This window comes from Xenopus laevis, chromosome 9_10S, assembly GCF_017654675.1.
Source record: "Xenopus laevis strain J_2021 chromosome 9_10S, Xenopus_laevis_v10.1, whole genome shotgun sequence".
In the NCBI taxonomy this organism is placed as follows: Eukaryota; Metazoa; Chordata; class Amphibia; order Anura; family Pipidae; genus Xenopus; species Xenopus laevis.
Window position 1 is genome coordinate 83,312,665 of NC_054388.1, and position 20,058 is coordinate 83,332,722.

Sequence of the window (20,058 nt, forward strand, 5' to 3'; positions counted from 1 at the left end):
TGCATATTAGAATATTTTGCTTTTTATTTCCTAGCAGACAAATTACATAAAATTCCCCTTTTAACTTAATAACAAGGGCTCCCCACAGAATTTACTTCAGAGCAGCTTTCGTAAATTATGCAATTAAATGAACAAAAAAAAATTAAAAACAAAAAGTGCAGCTGATTTTATTTAACTTCACCACAGATTAACAACCACACATATATATAGGCAGAAACCCATACATCCCAGTTGTATTTGGAGCTGAAAACAATGTAAACAGTTCCAAAACAAAAGCCCATGTAGCCTCCATCTTTAAATAGCCATATCAATATTACTGAACTTCTCCCACTACTCCGGGGCTCAGCTGGGCATTGATGGATTTCTGTTGGCAGCTGTCCGTTATATTTAATCAGTGCATTGGGACACACGAGGTCTTTTTGTCCTGCTAGGAATGGAAATTTTACCCATCACATAATCTTGAGACCTTGAATGTATGACTCCAGGGTCTAAAAGGAAAACAGTCAAAATGTTAAACACATTTAGCGCACATAATTTGTTGTGCTTACATCAGGTATATTATTATTATTATTTTACTAAATGAACGAAAAAAAATCAGGACATGATCATGAATGAACAGTTAAATTCTAAAGAACACATTTTTATTTGCAAGAACAAAAGAATCAGTCATGAAAATAACAATAGGCGCTATTTACATTTTGGGTTCTTTATATAAAGAATTGTAGGAAAATCATATGCATAATTGTTTTCAGAAGACCTGCGGCATTCATATTTATAATTTTTTTTGTCTTTATATCCAAAGTATTTAAAACATTTCATAAAACTTTCTCAAATATATATAATAGTAATATAATAATATGTTCTCTTTTTTACTGTTGCTAGGGGTTTTTGAGACACATAAACTGTGTTTATAAAGGAGCTCCACTGTCTGCAAATCGGCACCTGGGCAGTAACCCACGGCAACCAATACATTTCTTGCTTTTATTGTCCATCATGCAGCTGGTTGAAAGAGGCAATAACTGATTGGTTGCTACTGGCCACTGCCCATGTGCAAATATGTGAAGCATTTATACATGAGACCCGACAAACAAATTTTTTTTAATTTTATTTTTAATTAATGTATTCATTTGTGTTTCAAAAACAAGACAAAAAAACCCAACATTGTTGGTTCAACTTTCAGAGGGATTATCCTATGACCCCTAGGTGGGAATTCTCTTTTGCAAGAAGCATTTCTTCACTTATAAAAGATAAATACACCTAAGAGAGAGATTAATAATCTGGCAACTATTTATACCACTTCTCAAAAGGCATTTTGTCTAAACCCCTGAATTATCTTGTAGAAATTACAGCCAATGCAATAATATAATTTGTGGGGATGTAAGTTATCATCAAAGAACTGTAGAGGCTATTCTTATCAAAGGCTATTCCATGTCTTAGTAACTTTTTGCTACATTTCTTGAGTGTTCTTGTTTTTTGGAGTATGTTGATAAAACTAACACTGGAAGGACAGGATTAATCAACATAAGACTGAATCAGAACTCCAACTAATGATTTGACAAACACATATGTATGACAAACAGTAGTATAACTAATGGATCAATGTATGCATGGGTATATTTAATCAGTCTCAACCTGAGAGCCATCTAATCTAGTTCTACTTATCCCAATAATATTATCTGTCCCTCTCCCGTCATATGTGAATATACAGTGCGCAAAATGCTGTTATTGAATTAGTTGCATTATCAGAACAGTACAATTAAAAATTTGAAATAGAGTGGGACTGAATATATCCAATATGCATAATATTTAAGGGTCACATTACATAGAAATAATATTAAAATAAGCTATGGGGACACTTATCAGCCCAAGTATTTTAAAGGACACCTATTGCCCCCCCCCCCCAGTACAGCAGAAGCCCACAATGTGTGTATGAGAATGGGAAGTCAAGCTGGGGCACACAAACATTTACATGTGTCCCAGAGCCCAGGACACTCACTTCTAGATGTCACCCAGATACTATGTTGCACACTAAACAGGAATTTTGTACGGATATGGGACATACAATGATGTATACTGCAGTACAATTTTTTTGTATGGTCCATAGCAAATAATGGGACCAATAAAGGGTTACCATAAAAGGTGGGTGACAGAATGGCCATGGCCAATACCGCTTGCATAATCAGTTCAGATTTTACAATTTGCTCTTATAAAATAGATTTTTGAAAACCTCCCTTCCTGTACATTGTTATTTTGTTGCAACAATGACATCAGTGGGTCAATGGGGATGACAGTTACTTATATCTATTGGCCGCATTTTTTTAAATACTCAAATCTACCTTAAGTGATTATGATAAATTACCTTAAAATCCCAGATAGTCATTGCTCCATCAATTCCTGTAGTACAGAACTTGCGACATTCAGTCTTGTCACCATCATAGATGGACACTTGGCTATCAAGGGGGAAAAAAATAGGATTTGACAACTAGTATTTGGTTTCAGTCTTTCTACCAACCTGGATGATCAACACTCTAAATATGGGCCCTTCCTTAAAAAAATAAAATATATTTAGTACTACCACTATGATCCCACTATGGAAAACTACATTTCTGAAACCACAAACATGATGGGCTACATCTCTGATCAATTTGTGATTTGTGCAGGCACAAGAACAATCAGAATACTATGCTTATAAGTGTTTACTACATGCACTTCAAAGCAAATTTCCTGCAGGTGTCTGCAATTATTTACATTCTACCATTAACGTACTAAACACTGTACAGAAGAGTTTCTGCATGTTCCTGCTTATTTCTATTATTTATCTCTAGTTGTTTATTTCTATTTCTCAGTACATGATATGGGCAGCGTGGGAGCAGGCTGCAGCAAAAATGTACATATATTTTCTCAGTTCTGATCAGGTGTAATTCTACACCTTTAAAGGAAAATTCAACCTGTGAGAAAAAAACCCGGTACCCCCCACCCCAAGTAGACCTCCTCCCCCCAGGCTAACTACCCCCCTCCCCGGGGAAATGCCCCATACTCCATACTTACCCCTCATCGCAGATTCTTCCAGCTAAGTTCCACGCATACATCTACAGAGTCCTTGGTGCGCTGACTGGGAGATCGGTATTTCTGTGCATGCGCAGTTGGAGCAGTTTGCCGATTTGCGACAACTGCACATGTGCGGAATTACATGGAAATTGCCGATCTCCCAGTCAGCTTACCGAGGACGCGGAAGATGGATGCGTGGAACTCCGCTGGAAGAATATGCGCCGAGGGGTAAGTACAAAGTATGGGGCATTTCCCCAGGGGGGTAGTTAGCAAGGGGGGAGGAGGGAGGTCTACCAGGGGTGGGGGGGTACGGGTTTTTTTCCCACATGTTGAATTCTCCTTTAATATCTGACACAATTGGATCAGATCAACTGAAGGAGCGGACCATATATCTTACTGTCACTACATGATTTTCATAGGCAACAGCCATCCAGTTTGGTCAAAGAAACAAACAAGCCAACCATCTTCCTCCCAAATTCCTTCATCAGCACCGTAACCTGTCTATATATTGACATTTACTAAAAGTATTATTTTACATTGCACTTTCTTTATATTTTCTTGCCATGTTCATGACCATTAATTTTCTCTGGGTCAAAATTTGATAGTATACCTGTATAAACTGCAGATGTATTAAATACAAGTGTCCATGACTTGTCACTTGAGCTGATAAACTTAGCCTATCGCAGTTTTGTCTAACCGGTGGCCTGTGGGCTGAACCCACTTGTGTGGCCCCCACATGAAAGTCTGCCTACCCTATGCTCCCTGTGTGCCATACTCTGCCTTCCCTATGCTCCATGTGTGCCATACTCTGCCTTCCCTATGCTCCCTGTGTGCCATACTCTGCCTTCCCTATGCTCCCTGTGTGTGCCATACTCTGCCTTCCCTATGCTCCCTGTGTGTGCCATACTCTGCCTTCCCTATGCTCCCTGTGTGTGCCATACTCTGCCTGCCCTATGCTCCCGATGTGTGCCATACTCTGCCTACCCTATGCTCCCTGTGTGTGCCATAGTCTGCCTGGCCTATGCTCCCTGTGTGTGCCATACTCTGCCTACCCTACTCTGTAGCCTGTGGGACGTGAGCTGGGTAGGGTTTTTTGAGGGCATTTGGAAATGTGTTGTTCATATTGGAGGAGGCAGTGGCATATGGATTTAAGGTATGTTTATGGTATATTCAAGGATATGACTTTTTTCACATATGAGAAATTAGTAATATCCCTAAAGGGAGCACCAACCACCATTAATGTGGACATGGTCTTAAAAGTTCTGTGATAACATGGGCGTGGTTTAAAATAGGGAGTGGTCAACACTGGCTTTCATTATCGGGCCTCCACCACATTGGCCAGAAAATTTTTAGCTCTTGGTATCACAGAAGTTGGACAGCAATGGCCTAGGTTATTCTACTTGAGTTCTGAAGCTGCATGCATTTATAGAAATTGCTTTTCAATTTCCTAGCAACCACTTATCAGGTTTCCAATCTGTGCATCAAATTCCCTCTTTCATTGTGTAGCCTGGCTTTTTACTAACCCCAACCCATATTGCAAACATTAAATCCATAAATTCACATCTATTACTGGACACATTGCCCCTACATTCACTTTGATATTTCCATCTACAAAAGTCTAACTTGTTTCCGACTCCACCAGTGATGCAGTCTATGAACCACTCTTCCCTCATCAAACCTACGTGATGCTGTTCTGATGAAGGGTCTCCAGTGTGGTATTTCGGTCTTCTGTGGTAGCTCTCTTGTCCATGTTGCGAAATCGCTCCATGGCAGAGATGTTGCGCTGAGTGCTCTGCTTGGGAATGTCCAGTTTGGAAACAAAAGTCAAGGAACCATGCTCATCGTAGGTAAACAGCATTGGGCAGCAATCATGGCCCTGAAAAAAAGGACATTTAAATCCAACAACTTATATATAACCTTAGTTTTATGCTTTAGATGCAATGCTAGTCAGAAGCCACTGTGGGAAAACTTTAAAACACTGTAATTAAAGGGATAATTTAATGTACTTATCCTATTGTTACCAATGTTTTGTTTTTTTTTTGTTTTTTTTGTTTTTTTTTTTTTAGAGTTATAAGATGTTCAACAGATCCCTGTGGTTTCTGAATATTTTAACAACAAAAGAGTAAAAACAAAACACATTAACGAGCTAGACAACCAATTAAAGATATACCAGCTAATACATAAAAGTCCATTCGGTCTCTCTTAATTAATGAATTAAATGTTTCTGTAGAGAAGGTATTTAAATTCTAACTTCTAAAAGGATGAAGGGAGATGGAGGGCATTGCGGAAAGTGAGAATTGTCTAGGTACTACTTGTATTTTGTACAATTCCTATAAATAATGTATAATTATTTTTGCACCAAGTACTTTTCTTAGTCTTACATTTCTTAAACATATCAAGGTTTATAGTAAAGAAACCTGTTAAAGTCATGTACTGTAAGCTATTTGAGACCTAGTAATGGATGATGCCATATCATATGCAGTATGTAACCTTGCAAACAAAAAGTTATTACCCTTGTAAGGGCACATGAGCACAAGTGACATATCTACAAATTTTTAATTAACACTATCATGATTAAAAATCCAAGTCCCCACGACTCTACAATTTTAGAGGCTCGGGCTAATGAAGCTCGAACTCGGGGGAAGGAGGGAACAGTAGTTTTTTTTTTAATTGCCCCCCACCAGTGCTAGGGCACCCACACTGGGAGCGAGCTCCCTGATCGAACAGCCATGCTGGGGCACACACATGTGCATAATGAACGAATGCCACAACTAGCCCATTATGCGCATGACATGGCCGCTTGCATCAGGAGTGTACTAGCGCTGGCAATTAATTTTTTTTTACAAAAATCTACTGTAATCACAAACTGGAATGCAGGCTCTATTAGCCCACACCTTTTGTTGGGGATAATATTTTTGGCCAACAGGTGCCCTTTAAAGGAGCAGCTAAGTGTAAAATAAAAACTGGATAAATAGGCTGTGCAAAATAAAAAATGTTTCTAATATAATTAGTTAGCCAAAAATGTCATCTATAAAGCTGGAGTAACTGGATGTCTAACATAACAGAACACCACTTCCTGCTTTTCCGCTTTCTAACTCTGATTTAGTCAGTGACTTGAATGGGGGGGCCACATGGGACATAACTGTTCAGTGAGTTTGCAATTGATCCCTAGCATGCAGCTCAGATTCAAAAGCAACAGATATGACCCCTGTGCCCCCCCCCTAAAGTCACTGATTGGTTCCTGCCTATTAACCAATTAGTGGAAGTGCAGAAAACCGCAAAGCAGGAAGTTGGGTTCTGTTAGCCATCCGGTCACTCCAACCTTTATAAATTAAATTTTTGGCTAACTAACTAGATTAGAAGTATTTTTTATTTTGCACAGCCTATTTACCCAGTTATTATTTTTATACTGAACAATTCCTTTAAGAAATAATTGCAATATCGTTTTCCATCTTTTCACTTCAAGGGTAATGTTGAAGTACATTCCAGACAATGTGCTTGATTTAGTACCATAGGAAGATCAGGCGACTTGAAAGTGCCACACCTTTGATAAATCTGATGTTAATTTATCCTGAGTATTAATTAATTAACTATTAATCCTGAGTATTAATAGTTACTATTAATAAGTATTTTAAGTTTACCTCTAGCACTGCACCTCATACAGTCATGCACCAATCACTTGTTGGTTTAGGTTGTGCATGTTACCGTCAGAAATGTCTTTTGCACATGCCCTCCATAGTGTAACATTGATGCTGCAATGCTTAACCCCTGTCATTAACACAGTAAACGTATTTCAAATTCAAACTGACTCCTTTGCTTATATTCTTGAAGATTAAGTTGCTTTAACACATTTTTCTGATTTTACATTTTTTTCTAGATTTTGCCTGGACCCTTGAAAAATGTACTGTACTACAAAGTTTACTATTACATTCTAAAACCTCATCAAACAAACTCTCAGTGGCCCACTTAAATATGTAGGCCTAATGAAAATGCCTTCCCATTGCAAACGTTTTGGATCACCACTAGTAAAACACATTACTCACAGTGATTTGGAGGGAAAGTGTGGAACAAAAAAAAAAATACTGAATGCTAGCATGCCGGCAAAAAGATTATTGCAAAAATATTTCCCATTTCCACAGGATGATGTTGCAGCAAGGAATGGTAAGAGTAACTCTTACACACTCTGACACAAGATGAAAAGCAGATGGATCCAAACATAGACAAGAATCAGTCCAAATAAGTATACCAAGACTTACCGCTGCTATCAAGCTGTTTTCAGATACAAAGATGACACTTAATAAAGGAAGAAACTCCGTCTTCAGCTGGGAAACACTAAATGTAAAAGACAGTATTTTATATAAGCCATAAATTCTCCAACAGTTATACTAGATATAACGCAAACAATATTGGTGCCCATTAAGTAGAGGAATTTTTGTTTGCAAAATAAGCAAAATAATGCCAGTCTCTCATTGATGTACCTTAAAACCTCTGACCAAAATTTCCTGATGACTGGGCATTCCCAAAAGACGTAAAGGAAATTGTCCAGAGCTAGGTTGCATTTGGGGCATGTATCTGTTACTTGGGGATCTTGGAAAAGCAGTCAGCACATCGATTATCTCTCCTGTAGAGAATTGGTGCATGTTCCTCAGTGGCCACTTTCCACTGATATCACAACAACCTTTGTTTGCAGAACAGCACCAGACTGTCAATCTTTTAGTTTAAAAAGCCTTTATTTCAGCTTTGGGCATCACCACAACGTTTCAGGCCAGCTTGATAAAAGGGCCTGAAATGTTGTGGTGATGCCCAAAGCTGAAATAAAGACTTTTTAAACTAAAAGATTGACAGTCTGGTGCTGTTCTGCAAACAAAGGTTCTGGTACTTGGGGATACAGTTTGGCCAGCCTGTGAGGTGTTAGGTAGGCCCGAATAATTAATTTAATTTGGATGAGCCTGTCCCTGACTGACTAATATCTGGGACTTGTTTTAAGGCATCTACCCACATTTCATCCTCTAGGTCTGATATTTCACTCTGCCACTTCCCTTTAGTCATAGCTAATGGATCAGGGTTGGTTTGCCACAGCAGGGTATAGAACCAGGAAAGTGGTTTTTTTTTAAGTTCTGCCTATGGAGGCAAGCTACCAGGGAAGTCTCAGATACCTGCAGAAGTCTGGCAGGGAACTGGGTGTAGAAAGCATGTCTAAGTTGTAAGTAGCGAAAGTGCATATCAGGGGACAGCCCAAACTCTTCTCAAAGAGTCGCAAAGTGCTTTATATTCCCATCTGTTACTATGTCCCTTAATATTTTTATACCTTTGTCTGCCCATTGACTGATGCCAAGTGGGCCTGCAGACTTTAAATATGCAGATAAACAGACAAAAAATACATTACAACAGGCTCCCTAGCATATTACCTCATGTTTTTAGAAGCATCAGCTACTGACACAGTACTGTCATGACTGACCCATGCAAGTTTGTTGCCACTAGCTGAGAAACTGACACTGTGCACCCAGCCTCCACTGCTAACTCCCCCAAACTCTGCCATCATCTGACCGAAAGGCATTTTGGATCCCCACGGAGTGCTTGCAGGTTTTTCATCCACTTCCTTAATATATGCAGAGAAGACCCTAATTTTATAGGAGATATTGATATAAAAAAAAATTAAAAGCGATATTATGAGTGACACGTAAACATAAACTGAACATTTATTTAAGTTTATACACCAAAGTTACTCTGTATGTCTATTTTGACACACATTATTAGCAGCATAATCTCAAATCCAACAATGGATACCATACCTTGTCTTGAAGTCACAGGATCCAGCTGCCAGCAAGACATTGTTGGGATGCCAGTCCAGGCTCAGCACAGTTGAACGAATTGGCTTCTTGATGTGTTTGCTTACCCACCTGTAAATAAAAGATTCAAAATTGCTAAAATTTTACTTTAATGCAAAAGGGGGCACTTCAGAGTAGAAAGGGTCCCATAAAAGGCTACCACTTAGTGGTAATGTTTTGTGTAGCAGGACTCTTGAAAGGCACGTTACTTGTGACTCCTAAACTAATTTAACAGGGTTGTTACTAAATCAGCAATATTATGTCTTTAAAATGCTGTTATAATGTATAAACTGGGAATGAAAACTGGAGAAATGCAGATACCGAAGGCGGAATGCATGCCCTAACAGGGTGTGATGGATGGAGACAGAGTGTGTGTGTCTGGAGGTGGTAATGTACTTGAGAAGAAAAATAGGCTATGGAATTGCAGGGGACGTGAACATTAAGATTATTCATATACATATAGTAGGAGAAGGAAATTGGTGGAACCACCAAGTACATGAACAGCTGTGAAGCTTAATTTGTTCTGATACTTTGGGAATGAAATATATAAGTACCAAAGCGATTCTACTCTTAATGCCCCTTGCAGCAAATTGGCCTCAGGGTCAGACATCAGTACATAATACCAGCTGCTTACATAAACTGTTGGAATGTCAAATGTTTCAAGATGCAACGACTGCTATTTTTTGATCAATATTTGCAAATTGGAAACTGCTTCTATTTCTGATTAATTCCTGCCCTGATGTATGGCTATTTTTAATGAATTGTTACTGATGGACATAATTACATCAATTACATAACTGATGGGCTGCTTTAATATTTGTCATAGATTAAATGTTGATATATGAATTGAAAACTATGTATAGGAGTCTATTAATATAATTGCATGGTATTACTCTATTACATGGTATTACTTTACATGGTAAATCTCCTCTTTTTCGTGGTGACTAATCTCCCCGATCTGCCTTCTGCTGGCTAAAATGTAAATCGCCTGGGGGCATGCACAAGGAGAGCTTCGTTTTCTGAAGTAGCCCGTAATTGCCTCACAAGGAAACTTCGGGCGACTTAGGAAAATGAAGCTGTCCGTGTGCCTGCCATCAGGCGATTTACATTTTAGCAAGAACGGGGAGATTAGTCACCGCGAAGAAGAGTAGATTTGTCGTCTGCCGACTAATCTCCCCAAATCTGCCCGTGTGGCCAGACCCTTAAAAGGGCCCAGGCTGAAGATTCGTTGAGGAGAATTTTTAAGACCAGTCAACTGTGTAGAATCAATCTTATTTACACAAGAGGCTTTGCTATTTGATCTGTTTAAAACTCTACATCTACACCCCCTCCACTGTATCTTAATGTGTATCAATCATTACTTCCTTTTCTGGTGTTAAGGGCCCATCTAGGAAAATTTCAAGAGTGAAACATATTGTTACTGTAATAAGAAGAACTCACCAGTCATTTTCAGATTCAAAGTAGCACACAGATATGAGTCTTGCTCCACTTCCCACTGCAAACTTATTTTCTAGGGGAGACCACTTTACAAAGGTAGCTGCACGGTTAATGCGGAGAATCACCAATGTTGGCTTCCATACACCATCCTTTTGGCTCCAAACATATGCATTACGATCAGCACCACATGTAACTATACGATCACTTTTAGGAGCCCAGTCAATGCCTAGGGAAACAAAATATTGTTATGCTTCCATGACAAAACAAACTTCTATAATTACTGGCAGCAAAAATGGCTTGGGTGCAGGGAAATGCCCCCAAGCATAGTGCACTCTGCTGAAAACACAAATCTACTTTTAAGTACGAATCCTTGATAACTCAGTTATATTCAAGTGTGTCTTGTCCAATTTTTAATGAAAAATATTGCAACAGGAGCACAATTTGCTCCAAGTGACAAACATAGTAAATATGGCTGAAAATACACTTTAGTTCAAGTTAAACCTTTTTGTCTAAGTGAGCCTGCCTAACTGCTCATTCATCAAGTATAAGAAAAATCAGATATTAGCAAGTAGTTGTTATGTGCAGTAGGTCAACAATCTTGCTATGTAAGGGTTATTATACCTGGAGCAAACCATGTACAGTTGCTACATTCAGATCCATGATGAAGTGTATAAAGTTTCCATGGTCTAAGTACTAAATTAATTAGCCATAATGAGCTTTGCACACCCACTGCCATATTGTTGTCACATTGTGTGTTTTAATAAAGCTGCATTGTTATTAAGATTAGCAACTCCGGTGGATATGTGAGTCAACGCCCAATGCAGGTAACAGTTTTGTAAAGCATTGAAGTTTTCGAATAGGAGTTGTCAAACGAGAGAGAGAGCAGGCACCGGCTGGGAGACGCTATTGTGCTGGGATGAGCTCCGCCATTAACACATCCTTACAGTGATTGTTATAATGAGCTTTGTTTGGGCATTTTTATTATATATTTAAAGTGTTTTGTGACTATATTTTACACAAACAGATGAAAATAGATTTCCTCTGCTGCACGGTTTTGAAATCCATTTACATGACAGTTCATGTATTTTTGGATACTATACCGAATATAAAGACTTTTTTCAGTTGCTTTTTATTTTTTTAACTTTCTTTTAAATTGAAGAAGTTTAAAGTTTAGTGTTCCTTTCTTTGGTCTTTCAGTCTGGCAGCTCCGTTAATCCAGATACAAAATCTAAACTGATTATGTTTGCTGCATTAGTTGATAAATTTCTCAGCAGCATCTGTGCAATGTTAGCAAATATTGTATCTTTTTTATGCTTAGCAAAGCCAAGTACCGGTATGGGACCTGTAATCCAGAATGCTCGGGACCTAGGGTTTTTCAGATAACGGATGTTTCCATAATTTGGATCTTCATACCTTATGTCTACTAGAAAATCATGTAAACATTAAATAAACACAATAAGCCGGGTTTGCTTCCAATAAGGATGAATTATACTAGTGTGGGTCAAGTACAAGGTACAGATTTATTATTATTATAGAGAAAAGGAAAATCATTTTTAAAAATTTGGATCATGACATTATAATGAAGTCTATGTAAGACAGCCTTTCCATAATTCGGAGATTTCTGGAAAATTAGTTTTTTGGATAACAGTTTATGGAGTCAATGAGCCCCCTCCCAGAGTTGGGAAGGTGAAAAATCAAACTTTAATATTAGAAAACTGTGAAAATACAAAGTCTGTATTACTGGGCTACTATTTGAAACCATCTAAACTGAAAAAGGTTCTGGGACGCCAAGAAAATTAAACATGGAGGGTCTGGCAATACATGTACATTATACAGTGCATTCTGGCATCCCAAGGCACATTATAGGAAATAAGAGGCAGAGAGTATGTAAATTATATTCAATATGAAATGGGGAGTATTGGCATCCCTAGCACATTTTATACTATAAAAGGAAGTGTAAGCTGACATAAGCAAGCACATAAACAGTGGAAACAGTGAGAGACAATGAGAACTGGAATCTCAAACACATTATGCACAGAGAGATGACACATCAAACACATTATACAAAATTAGTCACAGTGAGTAATGGCAACCCAAGTACATTATATATACAGTAAGAGGCAGTGGGTACTGAAAAAAAACTCACCAAAGCATACATCTTTTCTATCCCACCACCCATGCTTTCTATCCTTCATTCTAGTTTAATTTTACCTTTAATTCTCACACTTTCTGCCACCCTCCATTTCCATTTTGTTTGCTATCGCTTCCCTTAACTGTCCTCTCACTATATCACTCTGCTACCCATTTCTTTACTCCACATTTATTCTTTTCTCCTCTGCTCTTGCATTTTCTCTGTTCATGCTGCAGCTATTTTCTCCCCTCTGGTCTCTACTTTCTTCATCCCCCCCACCCCTCCCTCCAAATTAAGAAATAATTCCAAATCCCTTTTTACAATCTTAGTCAAGCTAAATCAATTTCACTTACACTATAAAAATTATCTAAACCTTGTTTTTTTAAGTTTCAATCTCAGCAAGCAGGCAGGATCCCTTTTGTGGACACTTTTATTAAGGCGAGCATTGCATCATGCTAAAAATTTGTTTTATGTGCGAGAATGGGGGACCTGATACTCTTTCTCCTCTTTTCCATTTATGATATTTTCTTTCAATCTCATTTTGGTCAATTCCTTTTCTTTCCAGTATATTTATTTTCCCTAACCCATTCCACCTCGTCTTCTGCAGCAGGCCAATATTTTAACAGCTTGACCAAAACTAATTATATTTTCAATGTTAATAAATGTGAAGTTGTGTAACAAAGATAATTACACCATTACCTGAGGACTATGACACACAGGGGTAAAACACTGGTTACTGATTCCATAGGGGCAGGGGTTGATGCAAATAATCTCTATAAAATGTTGTGGAACATGCTGGCTCTATATAAAGAATACTAAAAAATCCACATGTTGCTATTGTAAATATTTTTCTATGGAGTAGATTCCTTTTTCTAGAAATTCATTGGAAACAGTATTTTGAAATACAAGCCAAAATTAGACATTATCTGTACTGTAAGCTGTCTATGTGTTAGAATGTAACATAAGGTAGGGATACGGTTCTTGATGTTTTTTGTACTGCTTGAAAAGCAGAGCAAAGTCTTTGCAAAATCGTCTTGTTTTGTACACAGTGCATGTATCACAAAAATACACATAATAAGCTTTACAGAATATGGGAAGGGTGCCATAATGATATCCTTTAAGTTAAATACGTTATACAATTATGAGCTAGGATATCAGGCCAGGCCACAGGTCTACCACACTAGATTAGTGTGTGTGTGTGTGTGTGTTTGGATACCTCACAACTTGTATGTAAAAGAAATGTTCCTTCTCTCTAACTTACCTGTGATGTGCCCATTGTGTTCCTTTAACTCATGCCCTTTCACCCATTGGTCACCACTCTTCTTGTAGATATGGACTTCATGGTTATTTGGACTAATTGCAATCTCTGGTGAAGAATATTGTAATAAGAATCACTAATAAAAAAAGTCAAGTAAACAAAATAAAGCTCAAAAAATGAACTGAACCTGGCCATGAAAAAGTTTCTTACCACGTCAATTGTATTTTTCACAGAAACTCAAAGCATAACGCAAAATATATATGGTTCTGGTTTCACATTGGGCTATAAATTATTGTAAACTTTAAAAATGTCCCCTTTATCTGAGCTCCCCATATTTGCTACCGTTCCTGTCCTTACCTGGGATGGAAGGGTCCTAACAGTCCCTGCCAGTAGCATAGTAGGAGGGGAATAGCCAATAACAACAAGCCAATAACTGCCTAGCTGGTGACTGGTTGCAATACAACAGTGAGTGCCGCTGGCTCCCCTCACAACCAAAGAATTCAATGGGCAACAAGGGGAACAGATGGGAGGGACTAGTAGGGCTTTTGGAGAAATTAAAACGAAACCAGTCCAAAACACAACTTTCTAAGCTCATTCCTTCTATATTCAGAGGAAAATAATGCTCTAGTTTTACCTGCAACTTACTAGCTGCTTTCAAAGTAAAACTCCCAAACTTGGCTGCCCTTTTATTAGACACCAGTGGGATCACCTGACTATAGCTGAAAGCAGCTAGTAAGTTGCAGGTAAAACTTAGTGCCTTTGTAAAATGTATAATGAAGCAATAGAATTCTTAATGAATCAGATAAAATTAAGCATTGGACTGGCCAGATATGGGATGACTTTGATGTAGTTGGCCAGCTTAAATATATTGCAATATATGGACAAACAATCCCTGTTTTGTTTAAAGGGTAAGGCATTTTTCAGCAGCAGTATGCACAAAATGTCTCTGTCTTAAATATATTGATAATGGGTTGAGTGCAGAGGACTCTTGTATTTGTCTATATGTATTCTTGTTTTTTCGCAATAATGTGAAAAGAAACAACTCTGCCTTATCATTAAAAAAAATCTTATCAATTAAAACAATGCGCAGAACATATTTTCAGCATGAATTTAGCTAATGCTGAAAAAAAGGCAGTATACAGGCATATACAGCACTCATTTAAAAGAATTGTTCTGTTAATGGTTAGTCAAAAACATTATAGTGTTTTGACAGTGACAGATACATTAGGTTACGTATACATTAAGTTACGTATAACTTACGTGTCAGATCCTTATTCCAGGCATGGCAGCTAATGGGTTCAAGCAAAAACTGGTGCAAGGACATTGTGATCTTCCTTTTGTGCCCCAAAGAAAAACTGTAAATACACAACAAATAAAAGTGATGCATAGAATATATATGAACACAATGCACAGACACATTGTTTTCTATACAATATGCCCTCTTTTCCAGATGTTTGAATATCAATGTTTTATGTCACAAGCAAAGCCATGTATAGAAAATAAACAGCACTCCTGGGCTTCATATTTAAAGGAAAACTATACCCCCCAAACAATGTAGGTCTCTATTAAAAGATACTGAGTAAAACAGCTCATGTGTAAAACCCTGCTTCATGTAAATGAACCATTATCATAATAATATACTTTTTAGTAGTATGTGCCATTGGGTAATCATAAATAGAAAATTGCCATTTTAAAAAATAAGGGCCTCCCCCTGAGATCGTAAGATTCACTGTGCACACATACAAACCACATGTAAGGTCACATGAGCCAATTAACAGACAGAGTTCTGCCTTTTGCTTCCTCACTTCTTCCTGTTACAGTTAGTGTTGTAGTATTTCTGGTCAGGTGATCTCTGAGGCAGCACAGATAGAGTCACGAAATGGTGGTTCAAGGCAAGAGATGTAAAAGGGCAATATTTATGTAAATATATATTCCAGTTTGGTAAGATTCTTTGATATGTCATTCAATTTGATATAAACTATCTGTTGCTTAAGTATTCATTTTGGGGGTATAGTTTTCCTTTAAGGCTGTCTTCACAGCTAAAGAAACACTGCTATAAAAGGTAACATGATTTGAAGAATGATCTAGATGTAGGGTCCACATACCTGAAGAGTACGGATGGAATTCTCTTCTCTACTTATCCCTTAGAGTGTAGGAAAATCTGGTTCTGCTTTTCTGAAAAGCTGTAAACTTTAACACAAAAAGAAAAAATATGGTAAATATGCACTACATACATTGTTTACTGTAAATAAGTTAAAGGGCACCTCTCACCTAAAAATGATTTCCCAAACTGGAGGTGAAAGCTAACAAGAGCCCACACTCAGGATTGGACTAAGAAAAGTTCCCTAATAACAGCGGATTGTGTGTGGAGTGTCCCGACATTTCTCGTTCCATAGCAATTGGTCATTCAGTCAATTAGACAGGTTAAAAGATTTATATTGGCTACCGATAAGATCTCTGCATGTATTGCCTATCTGGCAATATCAGTGAGTGACTGTCACTACTATTTGTTGGACATAACTTTTGTAAATTTACAGAATATCAATTGTCTGATTTGTTATTTTTCCTACTTATTTTAATCTGAATGGTTACTGGAAGATCATCAAACTGAAACAAATGATTGTTCGTGACACAAAGAATAAAATCTGCACATCTATGGCCAAATAGAATATGGGGGCAGGAAGGAGCATGTATTTATAGAACTCATTTTTTCTTAATGCATACATTTGTATTGAATTTTGTAGACAAAAGGAGGAACAACATGAGGATAAAATAAATAGGAAATAAAGAAATAAATCAAAAACAAATTGAGAGGTCCTCACTGAGAAGTTAACAATACAATTCTCCTATTGTAATTATATTGTAAATAAATATAAAGCCCTGGGAGGAGGCACACAGAATTTATTATTTTTAAACAAGGCTAGAAATCAATTACATCAATAAACACTAAGGAGTTCAATGATTCTATGAAAACACAAGGGCTTTAGTGTGCAGGTGTCATACAGTATCATTATGCATGCAAGCTTTTAATACACGCATACTGCAAAACTATTTTTAAAAATGAATTTAACACAAAAAAAGTTACATTACACATTGTATTTCAACTGATGGAACATTTATTTCCAAACAGCATCATTGACCACCACTACAGCAGTCTCAATGTTATGCTGGCTCCCAAAACATCACAGAAATTAAAGCATTGACAATTAACTAAATGACTAAAGATAGTAATATGTGGCCAATGACACATTTAGGCCAAGACCAAGTTGAATGCTTTTCATCCATGTTATGGGGGCAAAACAAAGGCTTCTTAAACCTATACATCTGATTTTGGATAAGCCAGCTATTTTTTAAGGTAGGCTTAAAAGTCCAGTCTAAGGAGGACCACGTTACAGTCCTTTAAAATTGTACTGCATGAGCCCTACAATGATCCAATCATTCCTCATAGGGCCTATGCATATTTGTTAATAAAGGACTGAATAAACTACCCTTCACTTCACTCATCAAAAACATTATACTTTCCTTCCAAGATTAATAAAGAATATTAATGGCTGTCTCCATTGCAGGAGAGGAGGTCAAGGTGGCCAGGTCCATACTACGATTCAAAATGGGCCCTGGGATATCAGGTACAAAGGCCCAATTAAAAAGTGACTGTCTAAGCTAAGGCATCTTACAGGAACCCCTCTGGCATTTGCCAGAATTTACAAACTACCAGCCAAGACGTGAAGGTGGCTGTAAAAGCAGTTTGTTATTAAACAAATTAAATCTTACAAGCAACCAGTTCACCCACTTCTGTCTTGTTAAATGGGTTATTCCCCTTTAAGATAATGCTTAGTATGATGTAGACCAGTGATCCCCAACCAGTAGCCCCCAAGCAACATGTTGCTCTCCAACCCCTTGGATATTGCTCTCAGGGTCCTCAAAGGAGGTGTTATTTTTGAATTCCGAGCTTGAAAGCAAGTTTTAATTGCATAAAAACTAAGTATAGTGCCAAGTAAAGCCTCTTGTAGGCTGCCAGTCCACATAGGGGCTACCAAATAGCCAATCACAGCCCTTATTTGGCACCCAATGGACTTTTTCATGCTTGTGTTGCTCCCAAACTCTTTTTGCATTTGAATGTGTCTCACAGGTAAAAAAGGTTGGGGACCCTTGATGTAGACAGTGCTAATTTGAGACAATATGTAATTAGTATTCATGTTATTAGTTTCAGTTTTTAAGTTATTTAACTTTTTAATTCACAACTCTCCAGTTTCCGATTTCAGAAATCTGGCTGCTGCTGCTAGGGTCGAAATTACCCTAGAAACCATGGCTTGATTTGTATATTTGTGGTTTACACATTTACTTTCACATTATTTCACTTTCTGTTCATCACCACTCCAGTTTGGAGTTTTAGCAGCTATCTGGTTGCTAGGGTGTAAATTACCTTAGCAGCCAGGGAGTGATTTGAATGAAAGAATGAAAAATGAATTGCAGAGGACCCGAAACAGAAACATCACTTATACAAAGTGAAAATAACATTGGAGCCCCGAAGAGCTTTCAGTTTGATTTTGACTGCTGGGGTCAGGGAATCTGATTTAAAAGGTGGAAAGACTCAGAAGTAGAAGGCAACTGATGTAAAAACTATAAAAATAATGCCAACCAATTGCAAAGTTGCTTGGCCATTGTATAACATACTAAACGTAAACTTAAAGGTGAACCAGTCCTTTATAGGAGACATTTTGTGTAAAAAAAAAATAAGAATGTACCAGTGCATTATACTCATTTAGATATAGAAGAATTATGCTTTAAAAGGTAGTGATTTATTTACTATTTCTGCAAAAGCCCTTATAATTATAGCCTGGCTAAAATGAAAAATCGCCTGCGCTAATCACACGCGGCGATTCGTTTTCCGAAGTCGCCCGAAGTTTCCTCGTGAGGAAGCTGAGCTACTTTTTATTGCTCATCTAAATATTCAGTCCTCTCCTATTCATATTCCAGTCTCTGATTCAAATCAACGCATGGTTGCTAGGGGAATTTGAACCCTAGCAACCAAACTGCTGAAATTGCAAACTGGAGAGCTGCTGAATAAAAAACGAAATAACAGAAAAACCACAAATAATAAAAAATGAAAACCAATTGCAAATTGTCTCAGATTATCCCTCTCTACATCATACTAACAGTTAATTTAAGGTGAACGCTCCCTTTAAGATAAGTACCATTTTGCTTTTCTCGGTGCAAAACACAAACCGATATAGTATATCTAGAATAGGTCAATCTAAAAACCGATATAGTATTTCAGCAATTATTCACGTATCCTTCTCCTAAAGCTTTCTTTCCCACGGAACTACAGGCCCCTACTGCGAGAAGCCATTCAAGCGTCAAGCTGGCGGAAATAAACGCACGAACACATAGATAACATAATCGGGAAGTTTTCTCACCGAGGTCCGTTCACTTGCGCGGTACCGGTTCGCGGACTCTGGACAGTCAACGCGAACCCGGCACTAGAACGAAGATTGCCCTGACGGCTACTGACCACAACAACGCATGCGCGTACCGGCGGGGAGGAGCTGCCCAAGCGAGCATCAGACGCTAAAGCCACACTGCGCATGCTCTAAAGACCAAACTGCGCATGCTCTAAAGGCCAGACATGGACTGCTTCTGCTTACTGTATCTTTGAAAAGTGTGCTTGTCTTTCTATTTAGTGTACCACTCTATTAGGCCTCGACTGGCAATGCTGCTTGCCTAGCTAAGCCTCATGCGTAGCTGAAACGCCTGCATAGTTATTAAAGTCATACCTCCCAACATTTGAGCTGCACATATTTTGCATACCTCCCAACTGTCCCTTTTTTGGAGGGACAGTCCCTCTTTTGACAGCTCAACCCGCAGTCCCTCATTTGTACTGGAAAGTCCCTCTTTTTTCTGCACTGAACAGCCAGAAAAAGAAACAAAGTTTCTCACTTAATTGGCTTTTAGCAGAGAGCCCAGAACAGGTAACAGGTGCAAATAAGATACTTTGTAACAATTTTGAGACACAAAAACACAGTTTAGATAAGGAGAAATATTTTCAAACTTTCATAACCTGCCAAATTTTGTAAAACAAACATGGTAATTAGGGGGGGTGGCCACAGAAAGGGGTGTGGTCAAAAAATTGCTGCGCTACGTGTGGAAAAAAATTTTTTGTCCCTCTTTTTACTTCCAAAATGTTGGGAGGTATGATTTTTGGACCACACCTACTTTATGGCCTCTCCCCTAAATACCACATTCTTTTTAAAAAATTTGGCAGGTTTTATGAAAAGTTTGAACACATTTCCAGGCCTGGATTTTATGGAAAGGCCACCAAGGCCGGGGGCCTAGGGCTCCAGGATTTTAGGGGGCAG

General features: G+C 38.1%; 1 protein-coding gene across 2 annotated transcripts; it reads right to left on the reverse strand.

The window, feature by feature from the left end:
• Positions 1-19,304, reverse strand: arpc1a.S (actin related protein 2/3 complex subunit 1A S homeolog). Of its 2 annotated transcripts, NM_001086684.1 has the most exon segments (11): positions 1-488; positions 2,360-2,450; positions 4,731-4,924; positions 7,305-7,380; positions 8,457-8,669; positions 8,841-8,948; positions 10,317-10,539; positions 13,706-13,810; positions 14,963-15,057; positions 15,808-15,892; positions 19,120-19,208. In NM_001086684.1, coding segments are annotated over 9 exon segments (1,113 nt in total). In that variant the 5' UTR covers positions 15,027-15,057; positions 15,808-15,892; positions 19,120-19,208; the 3' UTR covers positions 1-449.
• Between the last annotated feature and the right edge of the window lie 754 nt (positions 19,305-20,058).

Excerpts from the sequence above, each read along its gene's own strand:
- arpc1a.S (XM_018237224.2), bottom strand. The coding sequence starts at position 19,289 with ATGCGCAGTGTGGCTTTAGCGTCTGATGCTCGCTTGGGCAGCTCCTCC. Across the intron at positions 8,949-10,316 it reads TTTGAATCTGAAAATGACTG|GTGGGTAAGCAAACACATCA; the intron begins GTGAGTTCTTCT and ends TTTTATTTACAG. Across the intron at positions 4,925-7,304 it reads AAAACAGCTTGATAGCAGCG|GGCCATGATTGCTGCCCAAT; the intron begins GTAAGTCTTGGT and ends CCTTTTTTTCAG.